We start from the raw sequence: 27,714 nt of genomic DNA on the forward strand, positions 1-27,714 counted from the left end.
CGGCACCAACTACACGCTGTGATAGAAATTGCTGCGTGCCCAGACTGTATGTTCTGCATACACAGGTGATGGTGAGTGTGGGCATGCTTCCTGTGAAATGTAAAATTTGAAGGTGCGCTGGCTCTGATTAGTCGCGCCGCTTTGGGTGGACACCATTTGTTCGGATAGATATTCATCTAAGATTGAAGGAATCTAGCCCTGCTTCAAGGTCAATCAATTAATAAGAAAGTGTCGCGCCCTTCCGACCTTCTTGCAAAACATAGGGGTGGTATTTTCAATTTGTTGTCGTTCAAAGAAAACTGAAGTGTATCTGTTTAAAATTCCGCGTTCCACCTCAGTATTGTGTTTATGTTTACTATGAAATGTTTCCAAGGATTCCTTCACGGTCGTCGGTATTGGTAGTTCACAAAATTGTTTGTCTATGTATGCATCTTCTCAACGAACAGTAATGTTGCATGAGTGTTTCATGCAGTGGTTTAGTCCTTCGTGAGCTACACTATAGGTTTCACACAAGCGACACAGACGCGCAAAAAAAAAGAAAAAAATCATTGCCGGAAAAACAACAAAAAAAAAAAAACCTCTCCCGTGTGGTTAAGATATGCCTGCCAGGTTAACTGAAATATAACGCGAAAAGCAGTCAGGCTGAGGCTCGCAGCGTAATTCGTCTATAACTGCCCCATTTCACCGTACACATTTGCCAAGCACGTAAGCACAAGTTTGCGTGAAAGGGTTCTGACATACTAAACTTTTTTACACCCTTTTTGGGAAAAAATGGTGTAGCAAAAGTGGAAAAAGGATGTTGGGAGGCCACTACACCGTTTTTCTTGAACCTCACCACCCTTATCCGTAGCTCTACACCCTTCTTTTGTGAAAAAGAAGATAATAAAATTAATACAATATTAAAAAATATTAAATAATAATAAATATTGAAGACCTCACAAATCCCCCTTTTCATTTGTTCGCACTCGCTGCCTAAAACACGTGTGGCATCCAATGCTAAAACCATTGCAAGCGGTGTCCTGGTTGTGACCCAGCATTTGATGCCACACGTGTTTTAGGCAGCGGATGCGACCAAATGAAAAGAGAGGTCTGTGAGGCCTTCAATATTCAGAGGGAGGCACATAACTGAATCAGCGTGGCTTCTATCGCTCGTACGGCAAAAGAGCTAAGCTTCTTGTAGGGTCCATGCGCGTGACGTAGCTTGGTATTGTGGGCTGGCATGCATCTGTGACTGTATATTGTTTTATTTCATTTGTAATTTTTTTCTTTGTAGCCTTGTCAGTTAGCGTTATCATATATTACGTGTCCCATGCAACTCTGTTCAGTTGAAGTCCAGCGATTGTCTTGTTTACTTTTCTCTAGGTCCCTGCCCTTTTTTCGCTGGAAAAATGGTTCGAAGAACTAAAGGTTCCAATAGATGGCGCGCGAGCAGCGGAGCGCTGGAAAATTGAGTTGACTTGAGAAAACCTCCACTATGTTTATCGTGGGAGGATTAAGACGAGACGCGAAGAGTATGAGAGGTTGGTGAGGGAAAGAATAGAGACATTCACGTGGCAGGGGCGGCAAAAGACTATCGTCTTTTAACGACATTGGCAGCGAAGTGAGCACATACGCAATAATTTTTGAGGTAGGATGACGGTGATAGATTTTGTGAAATAAACTGAGACGAGAACATTACGGTGCACGGAAAGACCGAGGAGGCTAAGTGTTTTTTTCTTTCTTGGAAGTCAATGAACAGGATGTAAAATCACGAAAGGATATAAGATCTCGTTATCCCGGGTAACTCGAAGTCTCAGTTAAGAAAATTTCAGACCCACTGGCTTTCGGACCCTACCGAAAGGGTGCGATACACACAAAGTTTAACACAATGGTACTGTGCGGTTATTTCCGTTTATTAACTCTAGCCGCATTGTCAGGTCACTTTTTGCCGCAGTCAGCCCACATACATAGAGGTCAAACGTGAATGTGTTGAACAGGGGGAATTAATGGTGGGGAGAAATGTAACATGTTTGGTTTCACTTAGGCTTTTCAGATTTCGTTTCACAGGGGGCTGGGAACAAACACAACTTAGTTCGAGGCCGTAGGTCGTCCTTAGACACCATTGGCCTATACTGACATTAGGGCGTTGTTATCCTTACCTTGCGTTGTTATCCCTGCCGTGCTGCAAATGCTGCACTGAAAATTCGAACAAGAAACATACACGCCACAGTTGAGCGCATCCTTATGAAGATTTTTTGCGAAATACATCTGTGGTTCTTCTGTTTAATTAACTTTAAACGATGACTGTTTCCTCTTCGTAACTATGAGCTTGACGGCCCAGATGACAGCTAGCACGCAGTTTACAACTGCCAAAAAGTGAAGAAGCCCTTCGTATGAGCCGTGGTGGTCCCGGTAGTAACCTGGAAGGAAATGATCAGTGAGAGGGAGTAATGGGGCCGCTGCTGGTAAAATTCACTCTGCGCATATAGTAGCCACTGACGCTGCAAAAGAATAAGCCGTCAACATAAAGAAATTAGGCCTACAACCATACCTGAATATATAAATACAACTTTCCGCGGATCATAAAGATGAAACCGCTCTACCAAAAGAAGACGGAGATGCAAAATTTTTTTTGGGTCTTTTTGGTCATGCTCAAACTTAGTAGTCCTTCCGCGTCGTCCCCTACGTCACTGCATACGTCATTAGCTTGTTCAGTAATTATTACGCTTTTATATTTTATATATGTCGCTGTGTGGTAGGCCACGCACCGTGTACTTTCCCCTTTCGCTCCTAGGTGGAGTTAGTAGTCCGTATCTTCGTTGGTGGATCCCACATGCCCACACGGCCACAAATAACTTTGCAAGTAGCTTGCGAATGTTTCACCTTGATACTATCCCTAATCTCAAACAGCACAGCAAGCTTGGATACTGTTGTATCCTTCAGACTCAAATAGCGAAATGGTTTCGCAGTAATTTGTGACGACTAAACGGTTATTCTTCTTTAAATTTCAAGAAAACCCGTAACACCAAATTATTCGCTCTAAAATAAAGTTTGGGAGCATTTCAGTATTATTTCGTGATGGACCTAGGGACAAGACTCTTATAAGGCAGTTGTAGCTTTACATACATTATGTTTAAAGATAATCCTGAAATATAAGGACAGGGTAACAAAATGAAGCCTTTTTTTGTATCCTTCTCTGAAGGTATCGAACAACTGCTCCGGCTTTCGATTTTCATACTTGCAGGGAGCAACAGATTTTTTAGGCAATCCCGAGGTAGTGAAACTTGTGGAGCTGCCCATGCGGTAGCATTTCTGTTAAAGTGAAGCTCTCTATGCCTGACTGATGGCTACCGTCCTGTCGCCAAAACGCACTACAGGGAAGCCAACATTACATAATAGGTTTCACAAAACGATGATGAGGATAAGCGAAGGAGGATCAAGCCCCTAAAAAAAACGCTTCCGTGGTCCGGATCGAATCTCGGCTACTCGCGTTACGAAGCCGACGTGTATCAGATAGCACTAGTTTGACACGATCTAAGCGATTTTGATTTTACGCTTTGACTTTGACTGAGGTTGCATAAGGTAAAGCTTCGCTTTTACTATCTCTCTCTTAAGAGAGGGCCTTTCATTTTTTTATTTTTTCACTGGATAAAAATTACTCTCAACTGCTGAGTTATAGTACAAAAAAGAAAAATAGCTTGGTGAATGAAGGCTGGAAAAAATACCCACCAACCAAAAACGGTCTCGTCAAACCCACGACGCCAACGCAAAAGGCCATTGCACCCATCGTGATGGGCAGTGACTGCATTCCGAAGTCACGTAGGAGCGTAGGGGCCCGAAGGAAGATTCTGGCTCCGTTGCTGACGCCTATAAGCGCCGAGCAGACCAGCATCATCGGGAACGTTCCCCACCACGCAAACAGTTCCATGGCAAACGCTTGTAGAAGGTACCCGGAAAGCATCACTGTTTCCAGTGTCAATAGTCCAGAGTCGATGAACCTCCCACTCACAAAACGGAAAATAATGTCGCTTGCTCCGAAAGCGTGCAAAAGAAATACAGCCTTAGAAGGTGTGACTCCTTTGTCCACGGCAATGTCCACGGCTGTAAGCTTAAACGTTGTCAGCCCGAGTATTATCACTGAGAACGTTAAGGAATCCACGACGAACGCTACAGTCGCGAACTTCCTCGCGATTTCCATTAAGCTTGGCTCAGTAGTTTCTTTTATCTTTGTTTCTGTTGCGGGTGTACCCTCGGTTCTAGGGTACTGCTGGTTGTTCTTGGTCAGTTGAACCGCAGTAGATTTCGCGGTGGATACTTGGTGCATGCTTTTCAAGTCTACTCTGGCTTCCTTGGCAGTGCTGTCACTCACAAGGTCAGGTTTCTGAAAATGTTGCTCATTTGGTTTGTCCGTGGTTATTTGAGGTGATACGGGCTTCTCGGCGCCAGAAGACTTCGGAAGTCGCTGCATCCAGATGGGGCTTCTGAGTACCATGACCGCTGGACAGGCGTTGAGGGTGACTGCACCGAGGAGGAGGAATGTGCCGGGGATGCCGTAGGTAGCCCGGAAGAACTCAGCAAGGGCCGGAGAAAAGAGGGTGCTTAACCCGCTAGCAGTGAAGACGATGCTGCACGCCGTAGTCTGGTGTTTTTCGAAGTGTTGCGGAGCAAGGATGTTAACAGCGACGAACGTGCCCGACACTGCCATTCCTGCGACATCATTAAAGAAGTATTTGAGAAGAACACGTACCAATGCAGAACGGCGCACATCAGAGTAGCTAGAATAAGTCCAAGTGGATGATATAGCTATCAAATAAGTCCTGTGTCAAAATACGATCAAAGTACTCATTCGGAATCATAAACTTCTGCTAGTTAGTTATACTCGCTCTTGTATAGGCTGTGTCCGTACAATCATAATAAAGACGTAGCACAGTTGCGCTAGTTCCAAGAAGACAGGAATACTTAAATAGTACAGATGCATACGAACTAGCCGGCAGATGCTCTTAAAATTCCAGCTGTGATCAATCCGGAAATGCATTACCAAATGCTGTATATATATATATATATATATATATATATATATATATATATATATATATATATATATATATATATATATATATATATATATATATATATATATATATATATATATATATATTGTAGTGCCAAAGATTTGCCCACTTAGAGTATGCTATCAGGCACTGCGAAGGACGCACTATGCCCCGTGTGGGTATTCTCTGATACGGTGGCCATGGGCCATAATGGGTACGTAGTGAATGGGGACTGTGAAGACGACGAGGAGGTAGCACCGGCCTCGGAGAGAACGCGCCACGATATCTGATAGCTCGCTGCAACGTGATCATCGCTCCGGCTAGTCTCAGTGCCTACCTGAACACCGTCACCTGGAACGCTACCATTCCCTGCCAATAAACACCTCTTCAATTGGTGGAGGTGCGGGTTCCCGTCCTCACCGCAGCCTGGAGTTACGAAGCAGAAGTCTCCGTCGTGTCCTGTCCACTGACGACCTTCGGGAAATGACGTCTCCCTCGCAACCCCCGATCGTCTGTTCCGGTGCAATCCGCGAGCGAGACCCACCCATGTTTTATGGCGATGACGACCAGGACGTCGAGGATTGGCTGTCATCGTATGAAAGGGTGAGCGCACATAACAGATGGGATGACCGGATGAAGCTCAACAATGTCCCATTCTCCCTCAAGCGACTCGTTGAGACGTGGTACCTGAACCACGGAGCCGACTTGCAGTCTTGGTCAGCTTTCAAGACCGATTTTCTGAAAGTGTTTGGCCGCCCAGCCGTGCGGAAACTTCTCGCCGAACAACTTTTGCGAGAGTGGGCGCAGAACAAAGGCGAAACATTCACGAGTTACATAGAAGACGTTATCGGCCTGTGCAAGCGGGCCGACCCTTCTATGAGCGAGGCTGACAAGATCAAGCATCTCCTTAAGGGGATAGACGACGACGCCTTTCAGATGTTGCTGAGTAAGGATCCACAGACTGTCGGGGACGTCATCAACTGGTGTCAGAGCTTCGACGAGCTCCGCAAGCAGCGGCTTCTCACGCGGCGCTCAGCGTCACGGCCGGCAGAGCCCCTTTCGGAATTGGTCGTCGGCAGCGAGGAGTCTTCCCTGATGCCCCGCATTCAAGATTTTATTCGCCAAGAAATCGCGCGTCAACTATCTCTTCTATCGTGTGCACCCGCTACGGTGTCAGCGCCCCCATTGTCTTCAACACTTCAGCAAGCGATACGGGAACAAGTCGCCGATGCTCTCCCTTCGGCCTGCCCATCCGGGCCTGTGGCTGCTCCCATATCGTCGCCGCTAACCTACACAGCAGCATTGTTACGACCTCGCCAGCAGGCACCGCTTTGCGCCCCACGATCGCCGCAGCTTCCGTCAGTGTCGCCGCCCCGACCAGCACCTCATGCGCCCAACGTGTGGCGAACGCCTGATAACCGCCCTATCTGCTTCTTGTGTCGTGTCGCCGGCCATGTCGCCCGTTACTGTCGCCGCCAAGCCGTCTCATACGATCAGTCGTTTCATTCGCCGCCCTACGTCGTGTATGAGCCGCCACTTCGTCAGCAGTCCCCCTTGCCGCCGTCGAACTCGCCTCCTGCCGCCCGACCGACATTCAACAGCCGCAGGTCGTCCTCGCCGCGTCGCCGAACTATTTCGCCAATGCGTCCCCGCGTTGACCCAACACAGGAGGAAAACTAGTCGCCGCAGTTCCTGAGGCAAGAGCTGCGTCCACGTCGAAAACCTTAAGTCCTCGATTTTCACCCCATAATGCCATTAATGTTATTGTTGAAGGACTCGCCGTAATCGCCCTTGTCGATACTGGTGCTGCCGTGTCAGTAATCAGCGAAACGATCTGCCGCAAATTACGCAAAGTGACGACGCCAGTGTCCGACCTCACACTCCGCACCGCCAGCGCACAACACATCCGGCCTGTTGCTGCGTGCACAGCACGGGTCACCATTGAACACATCACTTACCCCATTGAGTTTATCGTGCTCACTTCGTGCTCCCACGACGTCATTCTCGGTTGGGATTTTCTGTCGACCCACCATGCCGTCATCGATTGCGCCCGTGCTCAGCTGGAGTTACTTTCAGTTCAAGACGCCTCATCGGACGAACACCCTGCCTCTTTTCGCCTAGTTGTCGCCGAAGACACCGACGTTCCTCCTAGCTCTGCCGTACTTGTACCCGTTCTGTGCGACTCAGTTCCGGACGCCACAGTGCTGCTCAGCCCTTCCGAGCTGTTTTGCCTCCGACAATGCTTCCCGCTGCCGTTCGCAGTTTTAGAAATGCAGCATGGGTTCAGCTCCATGTTTATTTGCAACCCCTATTCCTCTCCAGCTACACTGTTTCGTGGTGAGTGCCTGGGTCGTGTAGAAGAGATTGACACCCTCCTCGTCACCGACGTTCCCGATAACTCATCGGACGCTTCACTTGCTCTCCTCGACCCCTCCGCTCCAGCCCCGGATACCTCGGTTTTCCTTCGCTCAATCGACGAGAGTCTTCCTGCGCCTGAACGAAACCGACTTCTCGCCATGCTTCAAGAGTTCCTCTCGTCTTTCGACTGCCAGACATCCTCCTTGGGACGCTCATCTACAGTTACTCACCACATCGGCACAGGAACTCACCCGCCATTACGACAACGGCCGTATCGTGTGTCAGCCAAAGAACGTGGCGTTATTGACAGTCATGTGGACGACATGCTTGAACGTGGCGTCATACAGCCTTCGAACAGCCCGTGGGCGTCACCGGTTGTTCTCGTCACAAAGAAGGACGGATCCATTCGCTTCTGTGTTGATTATCGCCGACTCAACAAAATAACACGCAAGGATGTCTACCCTCTCCCCAGAATCGACGACGCCCTCGACACTTTGCAAGGAGCCGAGTTCTTTTCTTCCCTTGATTTAAGGTCTGGCTACTGGCAGGTCCCCATGGCGGATGCTGATCGGGAGAAAACGGCCTTTGTAACACCAAATGGCTTGTACGAGTTTACCGTCATGCCTTTTGGCCTTTGCAACGCGCCTGCAACGTTTGAACGCATGATGGACAATATTTTGCGCGGCCTAAAGTGGAAAACCTGCCTCTGTTACCTTGATGATATTGTCGTCTTTTCTTCCGATTTTGACACGCATATTACCCGCCTCCGACAAGTCTTGAAATGCCTCACTGATGCAGGACTTCAGCTTAACCTCAAGAAGTGCCGCTTTGCTGCCCGCCAACTTACAATTTTAGGTCACGTTGTGTCCAAAGATGGCGTCAGTCCTGATCCTGACAAACTTCGTGCGGTCGCCGAGTTTCCTAAGCCCACCACCACCAGGCAGCTACGAAGCTTTATCGGCCTCTGCTCGTACTTCCGACGATTCGTGAGGAACTTTGCGTCGATAACGGCACCTCTAACGAAGCTTCTGAACGTGAACGGGTCCAACGACATCGCTCATTGGTCTTCAGACTGTGACGAGGCTTTCAAAAAGCTCCGTTTTGTGCTTACGTATCCACCGATCCTCCACCATTTCGACCCGTCGGCCCCCACTGAGCTTCATACTGACGCCAGCGGTGTTGGCCTGGGCGCTGTGCTCGCCCAACGGAAATCTGGCTTCGACGAATACGTCGTTGCTTATGCGAGCCGGACACTCACAAGAGCGGAGGAAAACTACTCCGTCACGGAGAAAGAGTGCCTGGCTATTGTGTGGGCCATAAGCAAATTTCGTCCCTACTTGTACGGCAGGCCCTTCGACGTAATCACCGAACACCACGCCCTATGCTGGCTATCTTCTTTGAAGGATCCGTCTGGTCGTCTTGGAAGGTGGGCCCTTCGCTTACAAGAGTACGATATTCGAGTGCTCTTAAGATCTGGCCGCAAACACACCGACGCCGATGCGCTCTCACGCTCTCCTGTGACCGCCGACAGTGCCTTTTTGTCATCCATAGACGGAATTCTGTCCTCTCTGTCACTTGACGACATGCCTCGCGAGCAGCGCAAGGATCCCTGGATCACTTCTCTTTTGGACTGTCTAACAAACCCCGCTTCGCCAAACGCCCCTCGAGCTGTACGGCGACAGGCTACTCACTTCGCTATTCGTGACGAGCTTCTGTACCGCCGAAATTATAACGCAGACGGCCGGAAGTGGCTCCTCGTTATTCCCCGCCATCTCCGTTCAGACATTTGCGCATGTTTTCACGCCGATGCGCAGTGTGGTCATGCTGGTGTACTGAAGACATACCGACGTCTCCGCATGCGGTACTATTGGCGTGGAATGTACACTTTTGTCACCAAGTTCGTCCGTTCCTGCGAAAAATGTCAACGCCGCAAGTCCCCACCAAACCAACCGCCGGCTCCGTTGCAGCCCCTGCCGTGTCCAGTACGACCTTTCGACCGCGTAGGAATCGATTTGTATGGGCCGCTCCCCTACACGGCGTCTGGAAACCGCTGGGCCATCGTCGCGGTAGACCACTTAACGAGATACGCTGAAACCGCCGCACTACCAGCCGCTAACGCCCGCGAGATCGCCTCATTTCTCCTACGCCGGTTCATTCTTCGTCACGGTGCCCCTAGAGAGTTGCTCAGTGACCGAGGCCGTGTGTTTCTATCTGAAGTAATTGAAGCCCTGCTCGCAAAGTGCAACATTATCCACCGCACCACTACTTCTTACCATCCACAGACCAATGGGCTCACGGAAAGATTTAATCGGACACTGGGCGATATGTTGGCAACTTATGTTTCGGCAGACCACACCGACTGGGACCAAGTTCTTCCGTACGTAACTTATGCGTACAACACCGCCACTCAAGCAACTACGGGGTTTTCGCCTTTCTTTCTCCTCTACGGCCGCGAGCCGTCATGTCCGCTCGACACCATCCTGCCGTACCGACCAGATGCATCTGAATGTACCCCCGTGTCACAGGCATCTCGACACGCCAAAGAGTGTCGCCAGCTCGCCCGGGCCCTGACTTCTGAGGAGCAATCTCGCCAGAAGCAGCGTCACGACGATGGAACACCGCCCCCTGAGTTCGCTGCCGGTTCTCTTGTGTGGCTGTGGATACCCTCGACTGTTCCTGGTCTTGCTCAGAAGTTGCTGTCCAAATATCATGGTCCTTACCGTGTAATCGAGCGCGCATCCCCAGTGAACTACGTAGTTGAGCCGCTCACGTTGTCTCCGGACCTTCGTTGTCGCGGTCGCGAAACTGTGCACGTTGACCGTCTCAAGGCTTACCACGAACCGATGGTTTTATCTTGCCCTTAGGTCGCCAGGATGGCTTCTTATGTCCGCGGGGGGTAATTGTAGTGCCAAAGATTTGCCCACTTAGAGTATGCTATCAGGCACTGCGAAGGACGCACTATGCCCCGTGTGGGTATGCTCTGATACGGTGGCCATGGGCCATAATGGGTACGTAGTGAATGGGGACTGTGAAGACGACGAGGAGGTAGCACCGGCCTCGGAGAGAACGCGCCACGATATCTGATAGCTCGCTGCAACGTGATCATCGCTCCGGCTAGTCTCAGTGCCTACCTGAACACCGTCACCTGGAACGCTACCATTCCCTGCCAATAAACACCTCTTCAATATATATATATATATATATATATATATATATATATATATATATATATATATATATATATATATATATATATATATATATATATATATATATATATATATATGGAGCAATAAAACTTGGAAGATAGTAGAGAACACAAGAAAAGAAAACTTCGAGCAAGGTATGATGATGATGATGATGATGGCTTGGTGGCTGCCCCTTTGTATCGGGGGGACACTCCTGAGGGCATATAATCCCCCGGCGCCCTAGCCTACAACCACGATTGTTGCCAACGTTTCAGCAAAGAGACTTGCCTTCGTCAGAAGTCTCTTTGCTGAAAGGTTGGCTACAATCATGGTTTCTACCTTGTTCGAAAGTTTCTTTTCTTGTATATATATATATATATATATATATATATCAATACAACCATTGAAACTATATAATCTCAATGGAATGCTAGTAAACAGCAGATAATCCTTTGTGGTGGTATAGAGTATATCATAGATTAATGCACAAAATGCTTTTAACCATTTTAGCAAGAACGTGCGCACGTGTGAACATGTGCAATTTTAGAAAGAAAGGTGGCACAGATTCTGACTTGTGCCCCTCTGGCAAGAAAATAGAGCTGTCCTATAGTGAAAGAAATAGTGAGCCTTCAATAAAATCAGACGACGTCAGCCCTGCTGATGCCAGGGCTTGCTACTACCTGCGGTAATTTGTAGCGTACTCCTACGTGGTCAGAATAGAAAAATTATTAATGTACCCGTAACGATCATCGGTAAGAAATGTCCTTATTCATGTCCCAGATTTGACCTGCCGCGGTGACTAAGCGGTTAAGGCGTTCTGCAGCTGAGCCTAAGGACGCGGGTTCGATTCCCAGCCGTGGGCGGCCGCTTTTCCGATGGAGGCGAAAAGCCCAAACGCCCGTGTGGTCAAGATTTAAACTCATGTTAAAGATCCCCAGGTTGCCAAAATTAATCCGGAGCCCTCAACTACGGCGCACCTCATCGCATGTCCATCGTCGGCGCATTGAAACTTCGTAATCAATCAATCGCTAAGGATTGGGGAAAAAGCGAATAAACGGCTTGGTTAGCTGAAGGCTGGCTTGTTTCTTTTCAGTCTGGTGGCTTTGCCTGCCGGCTTTCAAATTCGGGAGCTTCATTTTTGCATTCCGTGCACTCGACCACTTTCTCTAGAAAAGGTGGTGTACAATTTTTTTTATAAATTTTGCAATTTCACTTTTAACTTGGGTTCTCAAAGGGTTTCAAATTACATAACGAGATATTCCATCGAAAAGTGAATAATCATGTTTTCAGTTACGAGGTAAATCTTTAAAAATGTGTGCGATGTGGATGAAGCTGTGCTGAATGACTGCAGATTACTTTGGAAGATGAATATAGGCACCCCACCATTTTAAACCTGGTTTATGGACTGGGATCCATTATTCAATCACTGACTTAAGTGTATACGTAACAAATGTAAGCAGAAAAATAAGAATGAAACTTGACTATAAACCATTTTTCAAGGTACCTACAGTTTTCCAGATTAAGGACTCCGGTTTCTCAAGCGAATTGGAGATTCATAGCTGCAAGAATCCGGCAAACAATCACTTACAAGATATCAAGGACGAATATGCCAGCAAACGCCCCTGCATTTAGTTTATCAATGAGTTGAACAGATGCGTAGAGCGCCTTATATCGTTCAGGTTATTTCGTAAAGGTATGCTGTGCTAAAGCCCTGCAGAAGTTAAAAAAAACGAAAGACTGAGAAGGAGGGAACACGTTTATTTAGGATTATAAACGGCTCAGGGGACCAAGGCAGGGGTTCCTTCTTTGAATTCGAATTTTTGAATTTGAATCCTTATTGCTCACAATTTGCACAGGTGTTGTGCAACAGGCGTTGGCGAGGGAAAGTGGGAAAAAAAGCTGCTCTACAGCAGCTTGACACAACCGCAGCCTCCAAAACAAAACAAAACAAAACAAAGAATAGCAAAGGCATCAGTTGACAAATATAAACAGTAATCGCATTTTGCTGCACATATCAAGCAACACAAATCAATAGATTAACTTGACTAGACATGAGTACAAATAATTACGAGTGCAAATATTGCTGCAAATAATATGGATTCCAGAAAACCAGCTTTAAACAGTACATTATTTACAAAAATACACAGGCAAGAAACCTAACACAAGACAATAATTATTTAAACATACTTTTCAAGCAATTTCTAGACTAACATTTTATGCTTTCTTCTGTAATGTTAAAAGAGTAAAGTGTATGGTGAAGACTAAAGAGGCATTTGTGCGCCATATTTACGCGGGGCTGGAACCAATCAAACGTCATGAGACCTAGTTATTTTTCAGGGCGATTTTTTCTGTAACTCAGATATAAATGTTAGGTTTGTTCTCACTGGAGCACACATGCAGTCGGAGCTACCCGTGCTCTGGCCGCCGGCTGAAGCTGGGTAGGCAAAGAGGGGCTGGACAGCAAGATTTGCCATTTCTCTGTAGTTGGGTAGTCGATGGGAAGAGGGAAAGGTATTCAGAGGTAAATTCGCACACCTCAGTTTATGAGTAAGAGTGCGCCTACCAAAGTGGTTTGTGGAGTGGTCAGAAGAGGGCGCGGGTAGGGTCTGCGGCCGAAGGAGATAATGTGCGGGCATGAACATGCATGCCCAGTAAATTGTAACTGTAAGTTGAACCTGACTAAATGATATTCATTATGTCTGTGATATGTATTGTGCGACCTGTGTAATGTCTGATACCGGGTGTATATCGCTTAATCAACTGCAAACAAATCAATTTCACATATGAACTATTACGGCGACTGCTTTTATGCATTCTAAAAAGTACAAAATATTAATCCTAGCGACACAATGGGATATACCCAGTGCTTATGAACTGTCAGAATTATCACTATACAAAACTTGAGGGATTAGAAGACGACGGCTTCTTTTTTGTTCTAACGAAAACACAAATCACCACTCCAATTCATGTAATGGCAGACCTACAGAACTTGGAAAAACCCCAGAGCAATCTAGTGGAGCACGAGTTTTATTACAGACAGCCCTATCCGACAACATCGCATTCGCTCAAATAAAAAACTTGCGCGATCGAATAGCTCAGCACAAATTTAGTGTTGCAGAAAGTCAAGATACTTGTTTAAAGGAAATATTTACATAAAATTTTTTCCTCGAAAGAGAATTCACCTCTGAATTTTCAGGTGGAGACGAGTGCCATGAGGGTGAGAATTTATTTGAAGCCGGCGGAAAGCTCAAAGAATAAAGTTGGTCTTCTAAACGGCTCAGGTTGTTGATAAAGGCCATGAAGACCTATACAAGTTTCTTTTATTCGAAACATTTTGCGTTGTATAGGCCTCCAGCGCTTGTTTGGAAGCAAACGATGCTTTATTCACTGCGAAATTAATCAATTTAGGTTAAAATTTTGATTTTCGCGGCAAAACGTGTGTTTGAACGGTGTTTGCAATGACATCATTGGCGGGGAGCGCGACCACGGACGGCGCTGCGAAGCGCGGCTCCGTGACGTCGGCTTAGGGATTCAAGCATTTGTCGTCTGCTTCACCCGGGCTCGCTTTTCGTGCTGTTTATTTGCGCTCGGTTGACTTTCGATGCTTGTCCGCTCCAGATTTTGCGCATGAGCTAGAAAGGACGGGTTACACAAAATCATCTGACAGATTATCTGCAGAAAGTTGGTATCTACGTCCTCGTGTAAAGCATCAAGACGATAGAGCTTGACATTATTCAGATGTGTCAAAAGATGGCAGAAAAAACGGAATTACTGGAAATACGCTTTTTAATGCCCTAAAGCATCAAAACAGGTGATTTCTAGCGCAGGCACTGCTGCCTCTCACAAGCAGACTACAGCGGCGCGAGTCCCTAAGCCGACGTTTGAGGCAGGGGGCGCCACTCAAACATCTCACCGCCACTAAGAACAGGTCTTTCAACTAAACTTGGCATGGAGCGGGGTCTTGTGTTCTGTTATTCAACCTAGATGGCGCCACCACACCGTGGGATGCTGTTTTCTGCCTTTGGTTTGTTTGTGACCGTATTTTAACCTGGCTTCTTTTTGTTCATGGAGAAAATAATAGCCTCGTGAAACTTGGTGCTCGCTCGACAAATATGGTCACGTAAGGCATCATCCCTTGCGTCAATCGGCCAGTGTCATCTGAGACACCCCCAAGGCCCCACAGTGCTGCTCATCTAAACCAAGCATAGTGCACGCAGTAGCAACAGCAGCACGCATCGGTACTTCTATGTTTACGTACGCTTTCGCAACTTCCTCTGTTTGTCCCACCATTCTCATTGCTATGAAAAGAATGTGCCCTAAATTTAAGCGCAAATAGCTCGTTCGGCAAGCTTATAAGCTCTGCCTAATTTGCGTTTGCTTTTGCCGGCCTCCGCCAATTGCAGAACTATCTGGTATGACATCATAGGTTCTGTTGCGGGAAATGAGCTAGTGGGTCGCATGGCCATTCCCTTTTTTCCTAATTATATAGCTTATTTGGGTGACGCTTACGTTGAAAGTGCTGTCAGTATGATCCTAACGAGGCTATCCTTTGAATGAACCAAACTTGCATTTTGTCTTCATTGCCCCTTTAAGTGTTATTAATCCTTGCTCACTGTGACTTTCTAGTCGAAATGATACATTCCTCTCACTTTCATTCGCACTCACTTCCCTAGCAGTTCAGGCAGAGTTTGAGCTTACCGTGGATGACGCCATACACCACAGTGAGAAACAGGATATCGCCAGCGAACCAACAGGCGCTCGTGGTTGCGGCTAAGACGAACGTTGAGACGAACAAGACAGACCGGCAGGAAAAGCGCCTGCACAGAAGTCCTATGACAGGGCCTACAAAAATAAAAGATAACCCGTTGGAAACCATGTTCATGCGCTAAAAAACCACCCACTTTTCTTCGTCTTCCCCGACATTGACTCATGGAAGAGCCGTGATAAGTCACCAAATGAACTCTTCGCTAATTTTACGATAGCTAGTTTGTTTCACGTCACTCACACCCGTCAGGCTGGGTTGCATTCGTGCGTATATGTAACTTGACCTGACGCTAAAGTGCGGCTTGCATAGCGAGTTTACAGAACTATAAGAGAATTTATAAGCTGGCATGAAGTCCGAAAGAAACTTCCAGGGTCTAGTTTGAGCACTTGAATTTACTGATTGGGGGAGGGGGCCACGCCCCCAGCCAACGTTGTGAGCATTCTCCAATGACATTGCGAGTAATTTTTCATTTAAAAAGATGGTGAAAATCGTATCAACTTTGCTTTAAGCGCAACGTGGGGCCGCTGATACCTGGCTGCAATTTTTTTCTATTGGATTCATTCAGTCTTTAGACCGATTAGATTTAAGCCGATTAGATTCATTCAGTCTTAGATGAATATCTGACCGAAGAAATGGTATCCACCCACCCGCCGCGGTGGCTCAGTGGCTAAGGCGTTGCACTGCTGAGCACGAGGTCGCGGGCTCGATTCCCAGCTGCGGCGGCCGCTTTTCTGATGGAGGCGAAAAGCAAAAACGCCCGTGTGTACGAGATTTCGGCGCACGTTAAAGATCCCCAAGTGGTCAAAATTAATCCGGAGCCCTCCACTACGGCGCGCCTCATCGCCTGCGTTGCGTCGGCGCGTTAAACCCTACAATAAGATCAGATCAATTTTCTTCTAGCTGGAAACGTTGCTTCTACCACTCCGGAATGAGCGTTTAAAGGGGTGGATTTCCAACTTTTCACCCACAATATTGTTGCACGACGTGCTACACGAACTGTAAAGGAGCCCCCCTCCCCCCCCCCCCACCAAAAAAAAAAAAAAAAAAAGAGAAACGACTAGTAGACTCGGCTTTTAGCCGTTGTGCAGAAACACGAAGTTTAGAATCTCAAACCTTGCAAAACTGCAGGGCGTTCAACCGTGTACTATTTTTTCAGCCGCGTTATAGCGAATCGTGGGCTTTGATAATGGTTCGAGTGAAGAAAGTGAGATGAGATGCACAACCTGAGATGATCTGTACGCTTAGTGCCTCATCAGAAAATACTGGGAAGGATTTTTGCCCAATCCATCGGACTTTAAAGGCTATTATTCTGCTGTTCTGGCGCCACTCAAGGTATGGCGAAGCGTCACCTCCTTAGCTCGTAAAGCCGATATGGCAGCGTTTCATTTTTATTCGTGTTGATTTCCTTACTTGATTTTACTGTCGCCGCTTTAAAAACGATAGTCTTTTTGGATTACTTAATCCCGAAAATTTTTGGTGGGTCTGTCTGTCTTTCTGTCTGTGTTGCCGTCCCTAGATTCAGCCATCCGGACAAAAAAAAATTAAAGAATTTTGAAAGGAGAAGTTGAGAGAGGCAAAACCTTTCCAAACAACTAAATCTGGAAATAGCCTTCATACTTATCAGCAATGTTGAGCAAAAAAAAATATTTGGCATATTTGAGGTAAAACATCACTGTACAGCCGGTACTAGGTAGTTTTCTTCTATTTAAAAATACATGTGCACTTAATATTTGCGATAGCGACAAAAATACGCCTTCAAGACATTTCGACCCAAAAAATACAAAAAGAGCTCGCGCCCAAACCTAGACCTCGTCACGGCATTCGAAGTCGAACAGTGGAACGCGAGAAAATTCAAATTTCTTGAGTGACCCCCCCTGGGTTTATTGTGAAAGCAGCGGGGGAAGGGAGGGAGAGCAGGGCACTTTTAGTGTCATTATGCATTCTGAAAATGGTCCAGCAAGCTTTTCCAGTACAATATCTCCTCCCCCCTTTAAAAGATCCGTGGTTACGCTGCCGTCACCTGCATCTTTTTATGTTTTCATGCCTTCGAGAACCTTTTAACGTCCTCCTTAGTTACTAGTAGGACATCGTAAGCTAAGCTTCTACGCTCAGTAGTTTCCCCTGGTCTAAAATGGCTGGTATATAACCTGGTGTTGACTCATTGTGCTTCTTTTATTATATCGTCCATATTGTACGTAATTTTGCCTGGCCCGTTTGTAAGTACGTACATTATGTCTTTTTCGATAGCTATCTCCCTCTTAGGTGCATTCAATATTCCTCCTATTCCCACCGTTTCCTCGATCCCTGCCATGTTGTAAGCAAGAACGTCGTTCGTTGTACTCCTGCTGATCAATTTTGACAGCTCTCCTAAAGCAGCGTGATCCGCCGTACTCGACATTGTCATAATCTTACGTTTCGCAATACGTTGCTACGTTTTCTGCGTTGGTTCTCCACTTTGTTTCCTTCATGCTGCTTCTGCCACAGCTGCTGCTGATTCTGTTATTTCCGTAGTTAGGTTGTCACTTAGCCTGCCTATACTATCGTCATCCTCCAAGTTTAAAAGTGCGATTTTGTTTCCGAGGTTTTTTTTTTCTTTTAGAATTCTTCCGCCTTGGCTGGTCTGACTGACTCCGTGCTAGGTTTATTACGTCTCAGACGTTTCCTTCTTTCTCTTTTGAGATTTAGCCGTACTTTGCCCCTAACCATCCTATGATCACTTTTCCGAAAATTTCCTAGGACCTCTGTCCGGCACAATACTTGGGTTGTCACTTAAAAGGAAGTCAATTTCATTTTTTTTGTTCTACCGTTTGGACTTTTTCGTGAACATTTGCTATTCATTCGTTTATAGAAGAAGGCCTATATTAACTCCGGTCATTTAACTCCGCAAATCCAGCCAGTGTATCTCTTTGACTGTTGCGAGTGCCTATTCCAAACTTTCTTGCTGACCTCTGGTCTGCTCTTTTTTCATCTGCTTTTGCGTTAAAGTCTGTCATCACAAACACAAATTGTGTTGTTCCGTTGTTCATTGCTGACTCGACGTCTTCGTAGAAACTGTCTACCGCCTCATCATCGTAGCTGTTGGTGCGTAGCCTTGTACTATCCTTAAGCTCTAACATCCCTTATGTAAGGTATGTGTGTACATGTATGTCTATCCTCGCGATATATGCATGTGCTCATGGAAGTCACAATGCTTTGAGCTCATTCGACTACCATGCACTACAACACTTTTGCTTTGATCCCGCATGTTTCACAAACCTCCTAGGTTTAGGAAGCTCCCACTCAGGACAAGCGGCCACGAGGCTTCTTTCCGGTTGACGCCAAAGCTTTCGACGATGCCGTAGAATAGGACGCCCGTGCTATGCGTGCTAACCATGCCAAGGCACAGCACCCAGCTCAAGAAGGCTAACGTCACCCAGCTCCATGGCGAGTCCACCCCGAAGAACCGGTCGGCCTTGAGGGACGCCTCGGTCCTCGCCATGCGTCCTCAGGTCCACGAAACACCTCTGGAGTTACAGTGCCTGCGAGCGCCGAGCAAAGCCTTCGTTGTTACTTCCGAACTTGGGTTTAATTCCAACTTCATACAGGCCACTTGATTCAGCCGTGGAGTTCAAAGCGGTCTGGTCGAGCTTTGTAAAAGGGTTTTTGAGAAAATCCTTACTTTTGTTGTAGCCTGCAGAGAAAGCAATCAATTTCGTAGTCGTCGTAGTACTCTATGGAGCCGCACACGTTATTTCATTGTTTTAATGTAGGGTCATCTCTTTACGAATAATTTCGCTTTGAAGAGGTAGCTCAACGCTAAGGCCCTCACTCAGGAAGAGTCTTGCGGTCGTTACTTTCAGTTACAAAAAAATTCCTGCGATAAATTTTGACTCTCTATAGGGAAGTACATGACGAGAACTAAGCTGGCACAGCCATCCCAGAAAAAGCCCATGAGTACCCGTGAATACCCGTGAGTACCCGTGTCAACATGTACACGTGGCAACGTGCATGGTCACGACAACAACAGCGAGCGTTAATGAGGTAGCGGTGCAAAAGTAAACCTTCTTTTAAATTGGAATTTGACATTTAAGTTCCTGAGACCCCACTGGCTAGGGAGCACGCGATGGTGGTATAGCCAAGAAGTACGCATTCGCACGATTATAACGCGGACATTTTGTGTGCGTGGCACTTATAGTGGCCCGGCTTGTCGTCGTAACTCGTCCGGGGTCACGGTATGTAGCCACTGCATTCACGCGTCTTCGCGCACCCAAACAGAGGCTTCATAAAAAAATTGGCCTCGTAACTGCTTCTTTCGTTGCAAATGTCGACAAAAGACGATAGTGTTTGACGAAATTTGCCTGGTAAATGCATCCCTTTGCTTTCCCGCTCACCTTCAATGCTGTGCCTCTTCCGTCGCGCTACTCCCGAGGTAAACACGCTAAAGGTTTGCTCAAGTCAATTTAAATTTTCCGCATTCCACCGCCCTGGGCCGGTGCCTGGATGCCATCGCTGCCGTACGGCGGAGACGCGCGTGAATCGAGGCGCCCTACTTCAACATTCATAGAACCGCGTTGCCCTAGTCCACGTGCATTCCAAGCAGAACATGAAACCTATCTAGTGGAAACTTTCGTATCTGTTGCCGCTTGATTTCTTAAAATGCCGCCAGAAGCTATAGTGGCGCGGGCGACAGCAGGCGGCTGTGTGAATTTTTTTTCTGCAGTGGATGTAGTAATTTATTAAGCAAGAATCAAGCATCCATGAATTTTTTGTAAAGAAACACTGTGCATATTACGTATGTATAAATTTTCTGTCTTATATTTGCGTAATGTTTGTTCTTGTTCAACAATTTTGACAAGTATGACATAAAACCGTACTTAGAAGTTTAGATTTGGTTGTGAGTATGTAAGACTATTGCGGAGATTATGTTTCACTTTGGCCGGGTGGCTGAGTCGAGTCACAGACAAACAGACAGACAGACAGACAGACAGTCATACATACAGACCAAAATCTCTGCGTTTAAGAAGCCCAAGAAAGGCTATCGTCTTTAAAATTAAAGCAGTTCCACTCAACGTTAAAGCTGTTGGAAGTGCAGAGAGGGGATTTGCCATACGGGCTGTGACGCAGTTCTTCGCTGTTTGCTACCACCCCTCACGCTCTTCCTCCATCTGTCGCACTCTTTTATTGATGAATTGAACGTAGGTTTGTTCAATGCAATTCAATTTTCCCACCGTCGCAGTGCAGGCACGCCTTCTCTTGGGACAGCTCGTATCATTTTCCTTATCTTTTGTTATTGTACTGCTTGAATAGCAGGAGCGGGAATTCTGTTCTTTCTACAGCGGAGCTGTTTAGCTATTCATGATTTTTCATGTGCGCAGTTAAAAATACGAAAAAATGCCGTGCACGTGCCTCGCGGCTATCTCCCGGCAAATAAAAAAACCAAGAAAATGTCGAGCTCTCATGTGTCCATGCCTCGCGGTGACAGCCCAGTGTCCCAGGCGCGCGTGTGTCAAGCCATGCATATCCACTAAGGAAGATCGGCCAAGACTGCGGCGACTGCTGGCCAGTTAAATAAATCAAGAAAATGTGGAGCGCTCGTTTGTGCATGCCTCACGGCGACCGCCCAGCTTCCCCGGCACACGCTGGTCAGGCCAGGTATACCCATTTATCGAGATTGGCCAAGAATGGCGAAAAATCTCCAGGGTTCGCCGTAATCGTGGCAACACTTGCTCGGAAATGAGAAAGACACGTCATAGCGTACGCCCCTCCAAGATGATGTCCAATGAGCATCACTTCCAAAACGTGATGCAAGCTCACAGTTATAGCCACAATGAGGAAGTAAAGGTCGTTGCGACAGCGAAGACAAAGCAAATGGGCTGCAATCGTGAACTTAAACCGTCGTGATGGTCGTTAACGTTGCGTACAGCTTCGTTAGCTTGAAGTCTTACGTGTTAGTGTGAGGTTTTTCATTTTATGTGTGCTTGCTTTCATCTCGCACGCGCTGGAGCATATCTGCGGCATGTTGAAAGCGTCATTTTTTTGTTCGGTAACCACTTTTTTCGCCGGCAATCGTAAAAATCAACCCAAATAAACATTCCTAACTAAATGAACGAATGGACTGCTGGTTAATTACATATATTCTGCCTCAAATTTACCTGCAGTTCTCTTTGCACTAAATAATGGGGACATGTATGACAAGTACCAGCGGTTCAGTTCGAACAGTTCTGCGTATACAAACCTCATTTTCAAGTATTCTTTTAACTTTTCGCCGGAAGTCTGAATCGAGGAACAACCGGGTATCTTTTCGGAGCCTCTATTTGGGTGATGACGCCACGGGGCTCTGTTTTTGTGCGTAACACCGCGTGTCTGCGGTAGCTAGATAGCGTGACGGCGGACAAGCTCCGACGACAGTGCGGGCCCCTAACGTGCTCAGCCCTTAAAAAGAAAGCACTTCCCCTGGCCGGGACCGAACCTAGGCTCCTCAAGTTACGAAGCCGATGTCAATCCCGCTGGGCTACACAGTCCCACGTTACTTGTATGCAAACTGTTAAGGGAGATCTTTGCGCTGCGCCGTTTACATGGAAACTTCCGATGCTAGGCTGCAAATAAGAACACAATAATGTAAAATAAGGAAAAATCATGAATAACACATTAATTACCTCAAATAAATTAAAACTCAATCCAGAGTCTTTTTTATAGGCCTTTGCAGGGGCTGCAGCGCCCTGTCTTGATTACTTCCAGTATCAACGCTACGCTGATGCTAAAACTAGTCAACAGAGAACGCCAGAGCCCCTTTGGCGAATCGCTCCTCCGCACGCGACCGCTTTCACGTTGTCAAGTGGAATGCTTTATTTTTTTTTAACTAAAAGTAGCTTTCAAAATTGTGTGCGCGTTACAACAGGGCTAAAAACCGAAATCACATTCAAAGCGGCCAGCAGCATTCCCTTGGACATGAACTCCTTCCTGCAATCCGACTGAATCCAATCGAAAACAATCCGTCAACATAGCGTGAGTAAATTTTTGCTTTTTGATGGGCATAGTTTAGCCACCTGTCTCCCGCATTCCTGCAGCTGCAATTAAGACGACGTTACTGTCGTTGCGGCTCCGAAGAGGCACTACTATAAAGCTTTCATCAAGCGCAAGTTTTACTTGCCGACAGCGAGGGGAACCGAGCAGCGTCATCCGCACCGGGCGCCCGGAGTAATGAGTGCAATTGGCGTAAACGAAGCAGAGCCATGTCCTCATGAAGAGCTTCACCGGCCCCGAGCACGGACGTTTTCGAGAACTTGAAGAGTTTCAGGTGAAATTCATAGATTACCATCGAATTAACCAACGGCCCTTCACGTCTAAAATTATGATAGTCAAGACACTTGATATTGCCAACTAGAGCACTGCATGGACCTGATTTTAAGGACGGGACCCGGCCCTTGCCCCCTTTATAAAGCCCGAGCCCGACCTGGGCCCGTGACACCTAGCCTGGTCCCGCCTGGGCCCATCGTGTAAAGCTCAGGCCCGGTCCTGGCCCGGTCACTTTTTTAAAGCCTTGTTAGGGCCTTCGTTTGCGTGACCAGCCCCTCGCTTAGACGCTGAAAAAACTTGTTTCTTACATTTGGTTGATTATCTTCTTCCGCAAATTTGTTTGTTACATTTAGTTGATTCTCTTCGTAGCGGTCAATCACACGGAGCATCTAGTCTGTACAGCAGGTCATGAATTGAAATGTAAAAAATGTTCGCTTAGAAGTGCATGTACTTCAGCTTACACCGTTTTCAGATCACGTCGCAATGGCACAATATTTGCTTGTATTCTTACATAGAGACTACATCACCTTTGATTACCAGATTCTTGCCAACTTAACGGGGTTGTCTCGGCCACAAGTTGGTATTGCTGAAATTGTTCGTTCCGCGTTTCCATCCCCGACTATGCACGTACATTGAAATGTTTTACGTGCAGTGTTTGCTCAGCGGTGCTTTTCTTTGGCACGCGAGTTCGATGCCCGGTCACGGCAGCCGCATTTTGATGGGTGCGACACCTAAAACACACCTGTACATAGACCTATGGGCACAGCTACAAGTCGTCTGAATTAATCTCTTCCCCGCTGGGCCATCCCTTGTAATCGTATTTTTAATATGTTATCCACAAAATATAAAATCTTCATGCAATACAAGAAATGGCAATAAATCTACACCACAGTGAGTATCAGATGTAGCAAAGCACGTTTTTTTAAACAATGCGTACAACTTACATCAAGCATCGCGGAAAAATATACTAAGAGCATACACTTAATGCTTTTTCTACATTTCACGTCAGAATTATTACCGGCTGGACCCATGATTTCAAGCCTGAGCCCGGCCCGGGCCCACGGCATTGAACCCGGGCCCGGCCCTGGCACTTCGATAGTCGACATCAAGCGGCCCGGCCCGATCCGCGGGCCTGGTCCGGCAGGTCCAGGGTTTCCGGGTCAGCCTGGCCTGTGCAGTGCTCTATTGCAAACACTTTCAATGTTCCCCAACACAGTTTTAATGCGGAGCTGGATCAGAAAGTTTTGAAGCACAAAAAATCCTAGCTGCCACCGTTGCGCTCATAAAATAAAATGCCTTCTTCCAGGCATGTCGTGTGGTGTCACGCCTTTTACATCTGCGCGGTAGAATCGGCGTAAAATTATTTTTCGAATTTTTCCATGTACACTTACCTGCGCACTGAAATCGGGGGTGCTCTAGAATGGGTAACTACTTTAGTTTAAGGCTCACTGGGCCTTTAGCGTACTCCATACTTTCGACGCATACGTTTGCGCTAGGCATCCATCAGATCAGAACTCTGCATCTGGGAATCGTCTTCCATCTAGTCGGCCCCACCAGAATGTCATATATGAACCGACAGGTGAGGGGTACAGAAACTTTTTCAATGGTGGTATCGGAGTTCGAATTTCTGGACACATACAGTTTGCAAGGAGGTCGCGAGCTGCGTATTACCGTTGCAGAATTCGCTATTACTGATTCAAATTCAGAATTTTACGGTTTTACGTGCCGAAAGTACACCAATATCGTACATATTGGAGGGCTACGCAGTTATATCGGCCTTCTCGGGACCCTTAACGTAAAGTAGGTGAAACGCTTGTCTACAACACAGCTTTCGTGTGTTTCAGCCTTATCCGGCCTCGCCCGAGCGGGATTTGAAGAAAACAACTGTGCGCGACAGTCTGAAGTCTAAGCCCGCCCCTCTTGTCACCAACACATCTGTAAAGAGTATGCATGTCTTGGCAGTTTTCAGGTGTAACTAGTTCAAGTTGAAATCGATGTTATAGATGAGCATATTACCGACTGCCCGTGCCTTGCCATTTCTATACACCACCTCTGTCGTCTTTCGTCTGCGTAAACAGAAAAAAACACCCAAAACACCGGTCGCAGCGGCAGAGACTGACATCGCATCCTCGTTTTCAGGAGCCCAACGCCATAGCCACCGGGCCACAGCTGTAAGCCCACTAAATATTCTTCCCGTTAAGCTCGGCAAGGACTCAAAAATGGCAGAAGCCAAATGTTTGACGGCATGCTTATTCTTGCCCCATTATTCCTGCTCTTCTGCTTTGAATTGAACAAAGATGTTGAAGCTGAGATGTGTCAGCCTTCTCTTTAAATTTAATATCAGCTTTAACATGGGCTTTGTCATCTTACGGAACTGTACAGGCTACGCAAGAGGAACCAGAAGGAAAGAATTGGCAGGATCATAACTACGGACAAATAAACAACCTTTGAGTCTCGTGATAAACAAAACCGCATAGCGATACAGTTATCTAGCACAACACGTATGGGATTCATCCCATGTTTCCAAACGCCAGTGCCGCACGCAATACAGTTTCGCTGGTGTTATCAAGCTTGCTGCTGTAGCCAGCGGTGGCGGATTAGGGCTGTTCGATGTCTATAATTTCATGAGCGTTGTGATTCTAGCCTGTTTGAGAAAACCTTTATGCAGTAATGTTTAGAATTACACGTGGTACCTGTGCATTCGGAATATTGCGTCTGCACACCCTCAGCTCTTACAGCGCGGGAACTTGCATTGAACTTAAAGCAACGAGCTGAAGTCGACAGATTGTGGTTAGCCCTAGGATCCGGCTGATTAATACATCGGAGTACGTCGTGAACGTGGGTGGGATGTGGAGGCTCTGCGCATCCCGACCTCCCACTCCCTGCTGGCCTCAAATAAAGTCTTTCTCTCTCTCTCTCTCTCTACCTGTTTACAGAGTATACCGTTTCACGTGCTGTAAAGTTTTCAAACGGAGTACTGAAGATTCTTGCGAACGCGTGCCCTAATGACCACTTTTTCACCCGGGCCGAAACGCCCTCGCTTGCGAAAAGAATGAGGTTACCCCACACACCGAGACTCCTACAGCACTGCGTACTTGGGTGGCCTTCGTCTGTGCTCACGCGCGGTTGCTCAACAAGCTTGAAATCGCGAATATATAAATACCGTTGCCGCAACACAAGGCCAGCTGACAAACGTTCCTGTATATAGGACAGGAGAGTGTTTGACTTTGCCAGAGAATAAGAAAGGATAGGCGTGAGCCGACTGGTTAAAGTTGTACTGAGAAAGCGCATTCACTTCTTAAATATTTTTATAAGGATAAACTAAGATTCGGGGCTTCGTAGGTGTTAAGATTTAGATAAATAAAACCGTGCACGAAAACAACGCAAGGGAGGCATAAAAGTAAACAAAACATTCTGAGTGTTTACCGCGTAGAATGGGTTGTGAGGCGCGCCGTAGGAGAGGGCTCCGGATTAATTTTTATCACCTGGGGATCTTTGAAGTGCGGCTAAACCTCGACACAGGGGTGGTTTTGTTTTGCCCCCTCTGGGAGGCACGGGAATAACAGTGAAAGGCGCAACGCTTGGACGTACGAAGAGACTGTCACGTACTCTAGAAAAAGCTTGTGCAGTGGGTGCCCTAACAAAAGTAGGAAACAGAAGGTTGTGTTGCTTCGAACTTAGCCATGCAAATGGCTGGCAACAGGTGGACCTACCGAGCAACAGAATGGCAAACGAGGGGCGGAGCTCAATGTAAACATGAGGCCAGAAAACTCGGCAATGAGTCGGTTGACACAACACAGTATTGCATCTGCTGGGAAAGGCAACATTGCGGTGGACGCAAAGGCTGAGTATTATCTTTATCATCTACAAATAAATGGGCAAGTCGTATTTTAGCGACTACTCATACATTGCATAAGGAGGGACTGTCTGTATCGCTTCGAGGAAAGAAAATTGATTGGGTTCACGACATTTGTGTTTCCTGTGAAACACAAGCTTAAAAGCTTACGTCCCGAGAGAGGCTGAAACATTTTAAGCCGAAAAGCTACAGAAAAGACCGTTCTTTCTTGCTGTCATAAAATATGTTGGTCACATTTAAAGGTAAAGATTCTTGTCTGAGTTATTTGTGGTACAGTAGGCATATGTTTGTCCGAGAAAATTTTTTTAAAGGGCGCACCTCACCTGTGGCAACGGCTCTATTGTTAAGGTCGGCACAGAAATATCACGAATATGTAACACAGGCATCAGCTGAGAATAACAGGAAAATCGCACCAGGTACACATCTAAAATTAATTACGCCGTTTTCGAAGCTGCTCACGGCAATGAACAATATTGCTGCCCTATATTGTTCTGTACGAGATATGGGCAGGGCAGGGGCAATACAGGGGCAGGAAACCTGTACGTTCTCAAGGGACGATGAAAGGCGCGTTTATTTAACGCCATGAAGATAAGAAGAATGAGTGTGAATTTTCAAGACAGTTTAAAATAGTTACCTCGGCCCGTCGATGAGCATTGGCGTGGCACAGGTTGCGGTGGCAGAACGCGGAAATTGATTTTATGTGTTGTTGGAGTCTTTTTTACACGCAACTTCCTTTTCGCGTACGGGAGAAATCTTGCGCACCACTACAGAGAGCCGCCATTAATGCTTCTGACCTTCTGCAAAACCGTCGTCTGTGTGGATCTATCGACTCGGCCAATACAAACAATACAGCAAAGGAAACACACAAGGTCGACAACTTACGGCAGAGAGGATATAGAAGCTCTGAACAACCAACAGCATATTATGAGGAAGCGCCTGGGGCTAATCAATCGTGCCAGCTGCTTTTAGTTTTACCATCCTTACCACATCGACGAGGGAGGGCTCTGAGGTTGCTCCTTCTACAGGTTGCAGAAAACGTGACTCTCTCAAAACCAGTTTGAACTGGGCCGCTTGCGTAGCAGGCAACGAAAAAGGCCCTCTTGTATATATTACACCGGCCTTTCAAAATGCAGTTTTAATAACCTTAAACGAACGATAAGTTGGCTCTGTTCCAACACTTACACGCACTACACATGCACACACGCAGCAGGCCAAAATACATGTTACAGAAAAGGGGCAGGG

The 27,714-nt window shown here is 46.8% G+C and overlaps 1 protein-coding gene across 2 annotated transcripts; it reads right to left on the reverse strand.

Annotated features, from left to right (window-relative positions):
- Positions 1–1,907: 1,907 nt before the first annotated feature.
- Positions 1,908–27,449, reverse strand: LOC144145367 (monocarboxylate transporter 5-like). 2 transcript variants are annotated; one of them, XM_077676939.1, is made up of 5 exons: positions 27,107–27,445; positions 18,597–18,859; positions 15,275–15,418; positions 3,709–4,686; positions 1,911–2,399 (listed from the first exon to the last, which is right to left on the reverse strand). In XM_077676939.1, the coding sequence occupies exons 2-5, from the start codon at positions 18,817–18,819 to the stop codon at positions 2,263–2,265; spliced, it is 1,482 nt and encodes a 493-aa protein (XP_077533065.1). In that variant the 5' UTR covers positions 18,820–18,859; positions 27,107–27,445; the 3' UTR covers positions 1,911–2,262. The 2 variants fall into 2 exon arrangements, with proteins under 2 accessions (XP_077533066.1, XP_077533065.1); XM_077676940.1 differs by lacking the exon at positions 15,275–15,418 and having other exon boundaries at positions 1,908–2,399; positions 27,107–27,449.
- Positions 27,450–27,714: the final 265 nt, after the last annotated feature.

This window comes from Haemaphysalis longicornis, unplaced genomic scaffold, assembly GCF_048455015.1.
Source record: "Haemaphysalis longicornis isolate Haplotype H1 unplaced genomic scaffold, Haemaphysalis longicornis Haplotype H1 scaffold_7, whole genome shotgun sequence".
In the NCBI taxonomy this organism is placed as follows: domain Eukaryota; kingdom Metazoa; phylum Arthropoda; class Arachnida; order Ixodida; family Ixodidae; genus Haemaphysalis; species Haemaphysalis longicornis.